The following is a 14,839-nucleotide window of genomic DNA, read 5'->3' as shown; positions in this document are numbered from 1 at the left end:
GGCATCTACAGCGTGTCCGGCGACGAGAAGAAGGGCCCCCTGATCACGCCCGGGCCCGACGGGGCCCCGGCCAAGGGCGACGGCCCCGCGGGTCTGGGGGCGCCCGGCGGCCGCCTGGCCGTACCGCCGCGCGAGACCTGGACGCGCCAGATGGACTTCATCATGTCGTGCGTGGGCTTCGCCGTGGGCCTGGGCAACGTGTGGCGCTTCCCCTACCTGTGCTACAAGAACGGCGGAGGTGAGCGCCCCCGTCCCGCCGCGCCTCCTCGCCGGGGCCCCCTCCCCCGCCCGCCGCCGGCCCCACCGGGGCGCAAGGGCGAAGTCCACGGGGTGGGGAGGGCCCCCGCGGTAGCCGGGGGACCGGGGGCCGCCCCTCGCCGGCCGCCGCCGCTCGGTGGCCCAGCCCGGCGGCCTCCACCCCCCTCGCCGGTCATGTGCCTGGCAGGGTGTGGGGGGAGGGGCCGGCGAAGCTCCTGCCGAAGCCGCGGGGCTGCCCCCCCAGGCTCCCGGCCCGAGGGCCCGAGGGCCCTGGAGTGATTGGCCACTGAGGTGGGAAGAGGAGGCCTGCCCCCTGGGGGGCTCCCAGAGGTGAGGAGCCCTGGCTGCCCCCGCTGGTCAGGCACACAAGTGGCACATTGTGTGGGCCCCCACGTGTGCACACACGGACACACACACACACAATGGGCCACTCTGTCCCTCCCCCTGCCCTCCCCTCCCTTCCCTTCCCTTCCCCTCTCTTCACTTCCCCTCTCTCCCCTTCCCTCCCCTCCCCGCCCTCCTCCCCTCCAGCCTGGGCCTGGAACACTGGGGGCCTGAGCCAGGCTTGGGAAGCCTGCGGCCTGGGCCGCCTGGCGCCGCTGCTAGACACACTGCATGCACACCCCATGCCTGCCCGCCTGCCCCAGCCCAGCTTAGCAACGGCGATGGGCACGCGTGTGTCCTGTGACTGCAAAGCAGCACCAGGGTTGGTGGGAAACTGAGGCCCAGAGTGAAGGCCTTTGCCCAAGGTCACACACAAGAAGGATGCTGGGACCAGGAGCTGCGCAAGCTGCAGCCAAGGCTGCCAAGCCCCGCTTCTGAGTAGTGGAGAGAGCTGAGCCAGGTTCAAGAGTAGGGGGCCTGGAGAGGAGGACAGGGCAGTGGACAAGGGCTGCTGGTACCCAGCTCCCCAACCCCCCACCCCCAATCTGTGGTCTCTGGCCCTGCCTGCCACCTACAGAGCCAGGCTCATTGGTGTATGCTGTACCTGGCTGTTCCCCCCACCCCCACCCCGCCTTGTCTCCCTCTGTCCTTGCTCACCTTCAGCCCACTGACAGAGGACTGCCACCCACCCTCTTCCCTGGACCTTCACACTCGCCCAAGCTAGGCAGGCCCCCAGGTCTGAACGCCAGCCATGGTGCACACATGCACATGCACGCACATGCCCTCACTGTTACTTGCTGTGCTGCCTGGGAAACGGGGAACTGCGACAGGAGGGATGGCTTGTGTGTGCAAGCGCATGTGTCCTCCATGCCCATGAGGTCGCTCTAGGTGACCGTGGGGGCGGAAGCCTTGTGGGTGTAGAGCCCTGGAAGCTCTAAGGGCCCAGGGGCTGCTAGAGCCCCCTCCACCACTCCAAACCCCCCCCCACCCCAAGTCTGTTCACCTTGGGCCTCTGAGTCAGTGGCCACCCCTGCACTGATTCACCAGTGGGAAGTTATGATGGTGCTGGGGTGGAGTCCAGAGCTGGGGCTCCACCCCGGCCTCGCAGGGCTTCTGAAAGCCTGGCCTAGGCCGCTTGGCTGGGGGTTTGGGGTCAAGTCCTCCTGTGCTCTCTCCTCTAGGTGTATTCCTTATTCCCTACGTCCTGATCGCCCTGATTGGAGGAATCCCCATTTTCTTCTTGGAGATCTCGCTGGGCCAGTTCATGAAGGCCGGCAGCATCAATGTCTGGAACATCTGCCCCCTGTTCAAAGGTGAGCAGTCCTGGGCCAGCCCCTGTTGCCCTCTCCCTCAGCGCCTCCTCCCCTTTCCCATTGCTGGGGCAAGTTTGGCACGCACTTGAGAAATCTCATCCTGTCTTAGCACTGGGCCTGGGGCCCAGTGATGCCCCCAAGTTGTGAGGGGGAAGCTGGAGGACATGAAGACCACCCAGTGACTTTGGGAGGCAGAGACTAGAGTGGGGGATTGGGCCTCTCCACCAGGGCTTGGATGCTCAGGCCCTAGCAGGGTGGGGGATAGGCCCTGCCAAGAACACTTGGCTCACTGGAGCTGAGTGGAGGGTGGCTGGGTGCAAGAAATGATAGTGGGAGAAGCTGCCTGGGGCCAGCTCTCCCAAAGCCAGAGGGCCAGCCTAAGGAGCTTGGACAGGAGCCATCGAAAGTTCAGGGTCTGAATGGAAGGACTAATGGCAAAGGTCATCTTAGAGCCCCTTCTGTATGTGGGCAGTGTTCTCCCATCATCTCTCGAGGCCCTAGGAGGTAGGTCCTACTATTACCGTCCCCAAGGAAGCTGGGACACAGAGAGGTGAAGTGACTGGCTGAGGTTGCACACTGAGAGGGTGACTGTTGCCTACACTGCCCCAGGTCACCAGAAAGTGCCCCAGCTGCTGAGTACTGGAAGCCGCTGGGGGGCCATGTGGAGGCTTGGCCCTCCCTCAAGCACTGTGGGGGCAGGGGGACCCAAGAGAAGGGGACGGGTGCATGAGGCTAGGGAATCAACAGGACTGAACGCTCGGGTTGGGGCAGGATGGGAGAGGCTCTGCCTTCAGTCTGGGGAGGATGCAGGAGATGAGGTGTGCACAGTGGGCAAGGAGCAGGGGCTGATTTTTGGCAGGGGACAGATTGGTCAGTTAGCCCAGCATCGGGACATTTCCACAAGAGAGAGTCCAGAGGGCCTCAAAGAAGTCTCCAGAGCACAACAGAGAAGGATTTGGTGGGATGGATGGTGGGGAGGGGGAGGACGGCAGGGAGCACCGGCAATCCCTGGTAGGATAGACAATAGGGGCAGCAGGGAGCTGACCAGAGAAAAGCCTGCATGGAAACTCCTTCCCCCGCAGGCCTGGGCTACGCCTCCATGGTGATCGTCTTCTACTGCAACACCTACTACATCATGGTGCTGGCCTGGGGCTTCTATTACCTGGTGAAGTCCTTCACCACCACGCTGCCCTGGGCCACGTGTGGCCATACCTGGAACACTCCCGACTGTGTGGAGATCTTCCGCCACGAAGACTGTGCCAATGCCAGCCTGGCCAACCTCACATGTGACCAGCTTGCTGACCGCCGGTCCCCAGTCATTGAGTTCTGGGAGTAAGTCAGGCACCTCTGGGCCGGGTCCATCCTGTCCCTCTGGTCTCCCACATGTGGCCTGAGTCTGTGCGTGCCAGGGCCCAGCCCTGGGAGGATAAGGCCAGGGATGCAGAGCAAGCCACGCTGGCCAGCCTAGGGGAGGGGAGACTGCTGCTACACATGTTGGGGGTGGCCACAGGCTTGGGCCCAGGCCCAGCCCAGGTGCTCAGGAGGGACCAGCTGGACTCCAGGGCTGCATGAGGGGGAGCACCACCCCTGGGACAGCTCCCCGTCGCTTTGCCCTCTGCTGGCACAGCCCTCATGGGCTCTCCCTCCCCCAGGAACAAAGTCTTGCGGCTTTCTGGGGGGTTGGAGGTACCAGGGGCCCTCAACTGGGAGGTGACCCTGTGTCTGCTGGCCTGCTGGGTGCTGGTGTACTTCTGTGTCTGGAAGGGGGTCAAGTCAACAGGAAAGGTATGGCTGGAGGCGGGCACGGCTGGATGACGGCAGGGCTGGGGGGCGGCATTGTCTGGGGGAGGGGTGTCTCTGCCAGGGACCCCTGTTGCAACGGGAGACTGGGCGAGGGCCAGGGCCTCTATTCCTCACTCACGATCTGAGTGTGTTTTGATGGTCTGGGTGGGCCTGGCCTATGGCTGTCTCTCTCGCCTGCCTCTCTGGCCCCGCGGACCCAGGGGGAGTCCAGACACATGCCCTCCCTCGGGGGCTCTCTGTCAGGTTGGGGAGACAAATGTGTGAACAGACGCATAATAAGACAGTGTGCCGAGGACTGTGGGACATGGCCAGGTCCCTGGAGGGCTGGCTCATTCCCTGCGGGGTCCACAGAGCAGCCGCTTGCTGGGCTGGTAGGCCCGCTTAGACGGGAGGCAGAGGCCTCCATCGGCCGCCTTGCTCTTGCCTCTGTCTCTGGCTGGGCCGCTTCTAATCCCAGCTACCTAGGACCCCACCTCTCTGCAGAGGAGGACCTGGAGTCGCTGGCACAGGAGGCATGGGAACTGCCCGCATGCTGATGTCCCACTCTGCCTGGGGAGGGCCCTGCCTCTCCCCTCCCTCCGCGGCTGACCTGTGCTCGCCATGGGGCTGCTGGTGCTCCAGCTGAGCACCCAGCTTCCTTTGGGAGGAGCCATGGCTCCGAGGAGTAGAAGTGGGGGGGCGCTGCTGACTGGCCTCCCTCCTTACCTCTGAACACACTGTCCAGTAGCCCGGGACCGTGGCCTGCCCGGCCGTCCTGCTCAGGCTGGGGGCCTCCAAGGGGGAGGTGGGTGCTGCAGGCCCCTCTGAGCAGCCTGGCCCCCCAGATCGTGTACTTCACCGCTACATTCCCCTACGTGGTCCTCGTTGTGCTGCTGGTGCGTGGAGTGCTGCTGCCTGGCGCCTTGGACGGCATCATCTACTATCTCAAGCCTGACTGGTCGAAGCTGGGGTCTCCTCAGGTGAGGTGGAGGCAGGGCCGGGGGGCAGGGAAACAAGGGGCAGGCCGGCCCAGCAGGGTCCCTCATACCCACTCTTCCCTGCCTGTCTCCAGGTATGGATAGATGCCGGGACCCAGATTTTCTTCTCTTACGCCATTGGCCTGGGAGCCCTCACAGCCCTGGGCAGCTACAATCGCTTCAACAACAACTGCTACAAGTAGGCACCATAGCCCTGCCAACCCTGACCTGCCTGCCTGTGGGCAACAGGCAGCCTAACCAGCCCACATGGTTCCTTCTGCCCACAGGGACGCCATCATCCTCGCGCTCATCAACAGCGGGACCAGCTTCTTTGCTGGCTTTGTGGTCTTCTCCATCCTGGGCTTCATGGCTGCAGAGCAGGGCGTGCACATCTCCAAGGTCGCGGAATCAGGTAAAGACCCCCAAGCCCCAGCCCAACCTTCAGAGCAGCAGCTGCTGTCCTAATGGACCATGTACATGAATGTGCATGCAAATAGACATTCTGAGAAATGAGAGAAAAAATTCAAACTCAACTAAACACTCTAGACCAGAGGTAGGCCTGGCTGAGCAGCTGCAAAGCACAGCTGTTCCAGCCAGCTTGGAGCTAGAGCCTTATGGGCCAGGCCACGTGGAGCCTTGAGCCCCCATCCATCTGTCCCCAGGGGCCTCAGGGTATGTCCTCATACCTCTCTGGCAGAGGGAAAGGAGGCTGTTTCCAGGGTCAGTGGTGACCTGTGACCGCAATAGCTCCTAGAACCCAGGGCCAGGAGTCTGAGCCAGACACCCCATTCTTATGGGTGGTGGTCCACCCAGAGCTTGCAGGAACCTTCCAGCCCCTGGTATGGCAGACCCACAGGGGCTTGAGCAGCCCAGCAATGCCTTGACACAAGTGGAAAGGCCCTCGGCCACAGGGCGCCCTGGTGTTGTCCATTAGTCTGGCACCACGGGGCAGGGAACGGGACATGGGCACGGGCTGCAGGTGTCCACACTCTGACCCTTCATCCTCAGGGCCTGGCCTGGCCTTCATTGCCTACCCCCGGGCCGTCACGCTGATGCCTGTGGCCCCTCTCTGGGCTGCCCTGTTCTTCTTCATGCTGCTGCTGCTTGGTCTCGACAGCCAGGTTTGCAGGGAGAACAGGACAGAGGGAGCCGGGAGGGTGAGGAAGGGCTGGTGGGCAGAGGGCATGGTGTGCCAGGGGAGACAGCAGGTGGAGGGGTGTGGCCTGAGCAGCCCGGCCACAGTTTGTAGGTGTGGAAGGCTTCATCACTGGCCTGCTCGACCTCCTCCCGGCCTCCTACTACTTCCGTTTCCAAAGGGAGATCTCTGTGGCCCTATGCTGTGCCCTCTGCTTTGTCATCGACCTCTCCATGGTGACCGATGTGAGTGGGGACAGGGTGGGGGCTGCCCCTGGCCTCCAACTGCCATCTGCCACCTTCCCTGACCTGGCTCCATCCCCAGGGCGGGATGTACGTCTTCCAGTTGTTTGACTACTACTCAGCCAGCGGCACGACCCTGCTCTGGCAGGCCTTCTGGGAGTGCGTGGTGGTTGCCTGGGTGTATGGTAGGTCTGAGCCAAGGGGTGAGCTAAGGGTGCAGTGCAGTGTGGGGTGGTGGGTATCCAGCTCAGGCCCTCCCGCCTCGCTTCACCCCAGGAGCCGACCGCTTCATGGATGACGTTGCCTGCATGATTGGGTACCGACCTTGCCCCTGGATGAAATGGTGCTGGTCTTTCTTCACCCCGCTGGTCTGCATGGTAAGGCCCGAGGTGGCTGGGCAGGGCGAGGGGCGCCAAGGGCCTGCCAGTGGCTGAGCGCAGGCTCCCACCTGCAGGGCATCTTCATCTTCAACGTGGTGTACTACAAACCGTTGGTCTACAACAATACCTACGTGTACCCGTGGTGGGGCGAGGCCATGGGCTGGGCCTTCGCACTCTCCTCCATGCTGTGTGTGCCCCTACACCTCCTGGGCTGCCTCCTCAGGGCCAAGGGGACCGTGGCTGAGGTTAGTTCCCTGTGCCCTCTCCCCTATGCCAGCCCCTCCCTTCTACTGGGTCAAGGCCTTAACTTCCAGATGCCCATTCTCCCACCCACCAGGATGGACCATTGTGCTGGAAGCCTCTGGGTCAACTCAGACCATTGTGGGGGGCGTGGAAGGAAAGCTGGCAGGGGGAGGAGAGGCCTGTCCCTAGCCTCCATTCTAACAGCCACTCAACTCTGTTTCCAGAGTGCAAGGAGTGGGGCCTGGTTTGTAACCCCGGGAGGAGCAGTCCCTGAGCCCTGTGTCGATAGCAGGTGGTGGGAAGTGGAGAGAGGCCAAGGACGAGTAAGGGCCCCTCCCCGGGGACTCAGCGTGTCTCTTTCTCCTGCAGCGCTGGCAACACCTGACGCAGCCTGTCTGGGGCCTCCACCACTTGGAGTACAGAGCTCAGGACTCGGATGTCAGGGGCCTGACCACCCTGACCCCAGTGTCCGAGAGCAGCAAGGTGGTGGTGGTGGAGAGCGTCATGTGACAGGCACCCCAGCTCACATCACCAGCTCACCCTCTTGTAGCCATAGCAGCCCCTGCTTTAGCCCCCCCCCCCATTCAGGGGGCTTGCCTTTCCCTGACACTTTTGGGGTCTGCCGGGGGGGGGGGGAGAAGCACCATGAGTGCTTATAACTAAAATAACTTTTTTCCATTTTTAATAAAACACCAAAAATATCACAACCCACCAAAAATAGATGCCTCCCCCCTTAACCAAGCTGGTACACACACTGCTTCCCAGGCCCTGCCGCCTGCCCTCCCCCCAGTGCCCGCTGTGGACGCGTCTCACTCCACCCCACCATGCCCACCCTGCCTGCCTGCCTCTTAGGCTCTGCCCAACACACCCTTGGGTGGTCCCTCACCCCAGAGGCAGCAGTAGCAGCTTGGGAAACAGGAGAGGAGAGGGGGGAGGCAAGGGAGGGGCAGCGGAACCAAGGTGAATATTTCAGCTGGGCTAGACCCCTCTCCCCATCCCTACTCTAGAAGCTTAGAGAGCCAGCCAGCAATGGAACCTTCTGGTTCCTGCGCCAATTGCCACCAATATCAATTGTGTGAGCTTGTGTCCGAGTGCATGTGTGCGTGAGTATGTAGGGTATATACAGATCTCTATCTCTTAGCAAAGGTGAATACCAGGTGTAAACTGTGCCTGTGGGCAAATGAGGCTTGTATTTTGCACATTTTATAAAAACTTGGAGAGAGATTTCTGCTTGTATATTTCTAAAGAGAAAACACCCCGACGTCCCTCTCCTTGCCACTCTCTGTCCCTTTCAGCCCATCCTTATTCCTGTGCCCAAGCCAAGGAGTGTGAATTTATAGATCTAATTTTCATAGGCAAAACAAAGCTTCAAGCTGTCGAGCGTGCGAGTCTGTCACGTGGGTATGCATGTGTAGTCCCCGGCCCCAGACTGGGGTGGAAAAGTGCATGGTGAGGGCCTTGAGGGGAGTCCCCACACTCCCCCCTTGCCCACAAGTTGACGGATGCTGTGTTCTGTCCGGGTGGATCTGGGGCTGCTCACCTGGCATGCTCGGGCTTGCCTACACCCTGCCCCCTGCACTGGGCAGACTGCAGGGATCTGAGGTGGGCCCCAGCCAGGGAAGGGATCCCGGCCACGGCTGCCACCTGCGAGCTGAAGGCTGATGCACTTTCCATGTCTCAAGTCTTCCAGGTAGCAGCTGTACTTAACCCCCGTCTGTGTCACGTCCAATCCCGAGGCAGCCGAGAGGACCCCAGAAGGGCTTCCCCCACACCCTGACGTTGGCTGGAGGGGTGGGGCTGGGTGAGGGCGGGGGGCCAGCGGGGACATTCTTACTGTGCTAAAAAGCCACTGCAAACATAGCAATAAAAACATGTCATTTTCCAAAGCTGGCTCCTGCTCCACCTCTGCTTGTCTTGGGGGGAGGAGGTGGGACTGGAGGGGGGCGGGGAGGCCTCCCCACCTCGAGCTGCTTCCTTGGGCAAGTATTTGTTCTGCGCCCTGCCTGTTCCAGGAACTGAGGACAGAGCAGGGAAGGGAGCCGGCCGAAAGTGGAGCTCACTACTTGGGGAGAAAGGGTGACAGTGTGCCGAGGAGGGACACGACCAGTAGGGAAGGTGGTATGAGGTCTTGGGAAAGTGGGCAGGAAGTTGCAGGCACTGAATTTCCAGAAGGTTGCCCAAATGCCGCACTAAACAGGTGACCTTCCAAGGTGAAGGCGGAGAGCTAGGGAGGCAGCAGCAAGAGGCTACAGCAGAGCTGGTGGAAGTTGGAGGTCCTTGGGACCAGGGCACCAGCTGTGCAGGGGAGAAGTCTTTGGATTAGGGACCTGTTTGCAAGGCAGAGCCAGCCCAGCTTGTGGACGGCTAGGACGCAAGGTTGAGAGAGGAGTCAGTGAGAGACTGAGCCTGAGCACCAGGAAGGATGGTGTTGCCGGGCCCAGCGCTGAGAAGAGAAGGTTTGGAGGGGGCGGTGGTGTCATCCCAGTGGAGACATCTAGTGAGCAGGTGGACAAGGAGTCTGGAGTTCTAAAAAGAGTCTGGTCTGGAGAGAGAACTTTGAAGTTCTCAGCACATAAAGAAGGCCCTGAAAGCCCCGAGCCTGGCTGAGCTCACCAAGGGCAGCCAAGTGGGTATAGAGGGAGAAGCGGCCCCAGCACTGGGCCCTGGGACACCCACAAGTGGCCAAGAAGACGGGGAGCTAGCAGCATAGACTGAGCAGTGGGGGCCAGAGGGGTGGAAGGGACCCCAAGAGTGCCAGGCGGGTCCTGGAACATGAGTGAGGCTCCCCGGGGTGGGCGCTCAGGGAGGAGGGAGTGATCGGCTCTGTGGGGTGCTGCCGACAGTCAAGGAAGATGAGGCCCCAAACGCTCACTGGGACTTGGCAACAGGATCATGGAGACCTGGACAAGAGAGGTTTGGGGGGGGTGGGGAGTGTGTGTGCAAAAGCCTGATTGGAGTGGGATTAAGAAAGAGGAGGAGGAAGCAATTCAAGTGTCCATCAATGGGGAAATGGATGAATAAAATGTAGTCAATCCATGCAGTGGAATATTATTCAGCCTTAAAAAGGAAGGACATTCTGACACGTGCTACTGCCTGGATGAACCCTGAAGACATGCTAAGTGGAAGAGGCCAGCCACGAAAGGACAGATACCGTATGATTCCACCTGTGTGAGGTCCCGAGAGCAGTCAACTTCAACTTCACAGAGACAGAAAGGAGGATGGCGGCTGCGGGGGGGCAGGGTTTCATGGGGACAGAGTTTCAGCTCAGGAAGATGAACAAGTTCTGGATGGTGGGGATGGCTGTGCAGCAATGTGAATGCACTTGATGCCCCTGAACTGTAATCTTAAAAGTGGTTAAAACGGCAGTTTTAGACTACATATATTTTACCACAATTTACAAGAAGGGGTGGGGAAGCACTGGCCAGAGTGACTCCATTCAGATGCCTGTGGGCGGGGACCTCATGCACAAGAGGCTGCAGTCGTAGGTGCAGGAGGGCACTCCCTCCATCCGGAGGCCTGGAAGAAGGGTGGGATGAGGCCTGGGCTGGGTGGCAAGGCTTAGGAGCTTGCTGTTCACTCTAGATGTCAGCCTGGGGCGGGGGGGTCCCTCAGAGAAAAGTGACAGCTTACTCCCTCATGGGCACTCCCAGGACAGTCACTGCACTTTAGCAAGACATGGTTCCCTTAGCAAAGAAGAGGCTTTAGCCCTCAGCTGTACAGCCAGGGGCAGGCTCTGGCTTGTGACACTGCCATCAGCCATGCTGTGATAGTCGCCAAGAAGAACCTGGACAGGGGGCAGGGCCTCCTCGCCCCTCAAGCTTGACAAGGAGTGTCAGCTCAGCAAGGCCTGAGCCCAACTCAAGCCAACCCTTTAGAGCCTATGCCGGCATGTGGAGAGGCGCCTCCCCAGCAAGACTACTGCCTGGCCCCTGCAGGACCTGACAACCTGACTCCTGACAACCCTCATCCCACTTCTCTTCAAGACTTGACACTCCACACACCCTCTTGCTCTCAGCACATCCACAACCTCCAGAACCCCGACTGCTGGCAGCTCCCCCATCTCCAGCCTGGCTCTCCTGAAGTGAGGAGGCCCCTCACCCCACACCCTGCCCCCACCAACTCCTGCATCAGCAGTCCCTGCCTCCTCCCCACCTGCGACCTAGCCTGCAGCCTACTGTCATCCCCAGGCCCGCTCCGCTCCCCATCTGGGGCTCACACCAGCCCCTTAATGTCTCCACTCCCCCAAATGTGGCCATGCCTTGGCTCAGGTCCTCGTCATCTCTTGCCAAATGGCCTCTAAGCCACCTGCCACAATGCCACCAAAAGATTCAGAAAACATTGACATCACAAGAAGAGAACTTGACAAAGGTCAGATCACTTGGTCAGGGCCCTGAGAACGGTGGGCAGGCACCATTTACTCAAGAATTCGCCCCTGTGGTAAGGGCTTAGGACACAGGGACTGGCAATCTAGTGGGAGAGGTGGGCCCATGGTACCCACCGGGCTACCACAGCCAGGGGCAAGGCGGGGGATGCTGTCAGGAACATTGTGAACACAGTCCGGCTCCGAGCAGAAGGCTATTGGCGAAACGCAGCACTCAGGTTGGGTCTGAGGGGCCAGTTTCTGCGGGTGGCCCTCCAGCCTAGGCTGGCCCAGCACCTCACTTTCCAGCTCTAAGAGTCTGTCGCTCCCATTCCTATCTCGCGCCCCACCCCACCCCCACGGCTAGATGAGGTACTCAAAAAGTGGCCTTGTGCAGCTTTCTCCCCTCTGCCTTGCCCAGGGCCTAACGCCGAGGGGGCTCAGAGGCTGCCTGGGGCAGGGCAGGGAAGAACCTGAAGACACACTGTTTGGACTTTGGCCTCTAGAAGTTCAGAGAAGGGCAAGTTGAGGGAGGCCGAAGTAGTCAGGGAACACTTCCTGGAAAAGTAGGACTAGCCCTCAGCCTTGGCATAGCAACCAGAGGGCGTCACCTGTGGGCCCCCTCCCCCACAGACACCCCCTTGCAGGCTGGCTAGAAAGCGGCGGCACTCCCCAGGAAACTGTGAAGAAGGGACACTAGAGACGGCAGCACAAGGCTGGGCAGCACCAATATCTTCAGGGGCCCCCCTCATTCCAAAAGAAAACACCTCTGGCCTGCTCACCCGGTCCCCCTCCACCCAGTCCTCCAGGCCAGCAGAGGACAGCGGCTACCTACGGAAGCCAGCCTGGGGAGTCACCGATGGGGAGCCCACTGCAGGAGCGGGTTCCTCAAGCAGGCCAGTGCGCCTAACATGTTCGTGGGGCTGCAGGCAGCAGAGGGGGTACCCGATCCATCCAGAGCCCCTCCCCAACACCTAGCTCTGCCCTGGGCCAGTCGCAGGTCACTGCCAAGGGCGAGTCTCCTCTCTGAGCTGGCATTAGTCAGAGGTCATCCTGCAAACCTTCAGGAGGGGGTGGGGCAGGGAGTGACTGGTGGCACTCTGCCACATTCTATCTGTCCTAAATGTGATGAACAGGTCCCGGAGAAGGCAGGCAAGTCTGCCACCCGGAAGCCCCACTGGTTTACTGAGTCTCCCAAGCTCACCAGGGCCCAGCGGCCAAGCTCCAGAGAGACAAACAGGACAGACACACCCCAAGTGGCCATAAAGTGGGGCCTGGCCTAGGGAGGAGGAGGCAGAGGGGTGGAGAGGGCAAGTGTGAGCCTGAGCCCGGCCAGAGATGAGGGAGCCTTCAGGGATTAGAACAAGTTGAAAGAAAATACCCTGAGGGCCTCCAGGGCAAGACTAGGAGTCTGTCAGAGCTGCCTGCCGCCACCTTCCTGGTCACTCCAGGGATGGGGGAGAAAGAGGCTTCCTCGCGGCCTGTTTCACGCACGCACCACAGATACTTACTTCATAACAACCTTTATTGCCCCCAAGAGAAACTCTACTCTGCCTGCTCCACCCACCCTCTTGCAGGACCACAGAAAAGGGGACTTGGAGCCCCAAACATCAACGCGCAAAACAAAAAGGGGCTCAACCCAGCGGGCAGCAAGCCCCACCATGCCTGGTGACAGGTGCCCAAAAGGTTCCTGGTCGGCCAGGAGAGAAGCAAGCTCATCCTGAGCAGGCAGAAACCAGGGCCCCTGTGGTATGCTGGGAGAGCGTGGAACTGCAAGCAGTGCAAGGGGCCGGGAAGCGGAAGGGAGCAAACCGAAGTACCAAGGGTTCTCAGGAAGCAGCCAGTGCAGGCCAGGTGGCAACCGGCACAGGCGGGGAGGAGGACCCTCACTCCTCCTTCTTGTCCGTGGGACCATCTACCGCCGCCTGGAAGGGACAGAAATCGCAAAGCAGTGGGTTGGCAGGGCGCCCCTCCACCCCAGAAGCCCAGTGTGGTGCCCCCTTCCCCCAAATGACAGGTATCCAAGTAAGCATCTGAAGGCCTACCACGGTGGGAGTGACCCCACTCTAGTGAAGGCTGCAAGCCTAACACCAGCCGGGGGGTGCAGCTGGAAGCCTCTGCTGTCACTTTCCTTAGAGCCGCCAATCTCACACCAACACGTCCCCTTGGGCCCCACTCCACTCCTGCCTTCATGCCCACGGCAGCCTCGGCATTCAAGTCCCAGCTCCTGGTCCCCTGACCACAGACCTTATACAGGTCCTACAGGTGAGCCTGCCCTACACTGAGGCCACTGGTTCCTCTTTGGAGGCTGGGCTTTCCCTCTCTGCCCACTATGGTACCCAAACTTGGGCCACCAAGTGCAGAGGCAAGCTGTCAGAACTTAGGGCTGTTTACCTGGTCCTCACACCCAAGTTCCAGGCCACCTGAGCTCCCAGAGATGCAACTAGTCTGAGGATTCAGACCAGGTTTGGGGGTGTACGGCTGCGATGGCCCGAGCTCTTTGGCCCACATCACCCCGCAGCCCCTACAGAGGGAAGGTGAGCTGCCAGACCTGGAGTTTCTCCTGCACGTCTCTATCTGGTTCTCACGGGGCCCCATTCAGTGGAACTGGACTGGAGTCCAGGGCCCCACACCCGGGGTGCATGTAAGGGATGGAGCTCCTCTTAAGGGCATCGATGCTGGGCACGAGGCTGGGAAGGCCCACAGTACAGAAGGCCGACCCCACTGCTGAGGCCACCTTAGTAAGTGGCCGCCATCTACCCACACGCCTCCTGCCCAAATAAGGGTTCTGGCTGCTGGGCCCAGATCGGCACTGCTTGGCAGGCTCTTCTCTAGACCCAGACTCAAGAGCGATAAAGGAAGAAAAGCAGAGCAGGAGAGAAAGCAGCCAGCCTGCCGCCAGGGCCTCTTAAAGGACCTGCAGCAGTAGGGTATCAGCCTCGCCAGCACAATGAGGGTTCCCCCTGGGCTCTGCTGAGGCAGCCCAACTGGGGACAGGCCTGCACTGAGACTGAGAGGGCGGGGCGAGGGGAAGAGGGACCCTCCAAGCCAACAGAGCAGGGCAAGAGGTGCTGACCTGCAGCTTTGTGTGCTCCTCCAAGAGGCGGTCGTACTCCTTGGTCAGGCCCTCCGACTGCTTCCGCATGGCCAGAACCTCGTTTTCAGCTTTCTCTAGTTCTGGGAATGACACAAATGATGAAGAAAGGTAAATGAAAAGGTGGGGAGTAAGAAGAAAAAACCTATTTGGTGGAGACACCAGATACAGGCCCACATCTGTCCCCAGTGAAGCTGTCTAGATCACCCCTCTCAAGAAAGCTCCTCTGCCAGCTGCCCCAAAGTGGGGGAGGGCTGGCCAACAAAGCTGGGGGAAGTGGGACAATACTGAGGATGGCCCAGCCCTCATGGAGGGACCCCAGGGGCCTCAGCAGGGGTGACTTCAGGGAGGCTGAGGGCACGGGACAAACATCCTAAGAATGTCAGGAGTGAGAGCAGGAGGCAGGGACCAGAATCCCATCCTCAAAGTTGAGAAGAAGGGGCCCTCCAATGGGGAGCAGACAGGAACTCACAGCAGGTTTCTCGGGAATGTCTCAACCAGCTCTGATTTAGCCTCCAGGGTTCTCTCCTTCTCCACCCACAAGCCCCCTGGTAATGACGATGCCCATGCCAAGCACCATTCCCCATGCCTGACGCTCGGTGAGACGATCCAGAGTCAGTCCACGTGCCTCTGGAGCACCCTGGGCCCTCCTCGGTGGGATCCCATGTGCA

General features: G+C 60.6%; 2 protein-coding genes across 4 annotated transcripts in view; one reads left to right on the top strand and one right to left on the bottom strand.

Moving 5' to 3' along the window:
* The first annotated feature begins 6 nt into the window (after positions 1-6).
* Positions 7-8,591, top strand: SLC6A8 (solute carrier family 6 member 8). The gene is made up of 13 exons (XM_046673720.1): positions 7-238; positions 1,824-1,955; positions 3,038-3,287; positions 3,608-3,740; positions 4,583-4,717; positions 4,810-4,913; positions 5,002-5,126; positions 5,723-5,835; positions 5,957-6,094; positions 6,174-6,276; positions 6,368-6,468; positions 6,546-6,716; positions 7,084-8,591. The coding sequence occupies exons 1-13, from the start codon at positions 151-153 to the stop codon at positions 7,222-7,224; spliced, it is 1,734 nt and encodes a 577-aa protein (XP_046529676.1). The 5' UTR covers positions 7-150; the 3' UTR covers positions 7,225-8,591.
* A 3,990-nt stretch (positions 8,592-12,581) lies between these two features.
* The window catches only part of BCAP31 (B cell receptor associated protein 31), a 28,823-nt gene continuing 26,565 nt past the window's right edge, over positions 12,582-14,839 (bottom strand). For all 3 annotated transcript variants that reach the window (XM_046673061.1, XM_046673062.1, XM_046673063.1), the window contains exons 7-8: positions 14,151-14,251; positions 12,582-12,999 (exon numbers count right to left, since the gene is read on the bottom strand). In XM_046673061.1, coding sequence (XP_046529017.1) covers positions 12,961-12,999; positions 14,151-14,251 — 140 coding nt within the window. In that variant the 3' untranslated portion in view covers positions 12,582-12,960. The remainder of the gene's footprint in view (positions 13,000-14,150; positions 14,252-14,839) is intronic.

This window comes from Equus quagga, chromosome 10, assembly GCF_021613505.1.
Source record: "Equus quagga isolate Etosha38 chromosome 10, UCLA_HA_Equagga_1.0, whole genome shotgun sequence".
Taxonomy (NCBI): domain Eukaryota; kingdom Metazoa; phylum Chordata; class Mammalia; order Perissodactyla; family Equidae; genus Equus; species Equus quagga.
Note: the sequence above shows the minus strand (reverse complement) of the source record. Positions and strands in the feature narration are given on the sequence as shown.

Bases quoted from the DNA above. Each gene is read 5' to 3' on its own strand.
- SLC6A8 (XM_046673720.1), top strand. From the start codon at position 151: ATGGACTTCATCATGTCGTGCGTGGGCTTCGCCGTGGGCCTGGGCAAC. The intron at 1,956-3,037 runs GTGAGCAGTCCT...CTTCCCCCGCAG, and splicing joins CATCTGCCCCCTGTTCAAAG to GCCTGGGCTACGCCTCCATG. The intron at 6,717-7,083 runs GTTAGTTCCCTG...TTTCTCCTGCAG, and splicing joins CCAAGGGGACCGTGGCTGAG to CGCTGGCAACACCTGACGCA.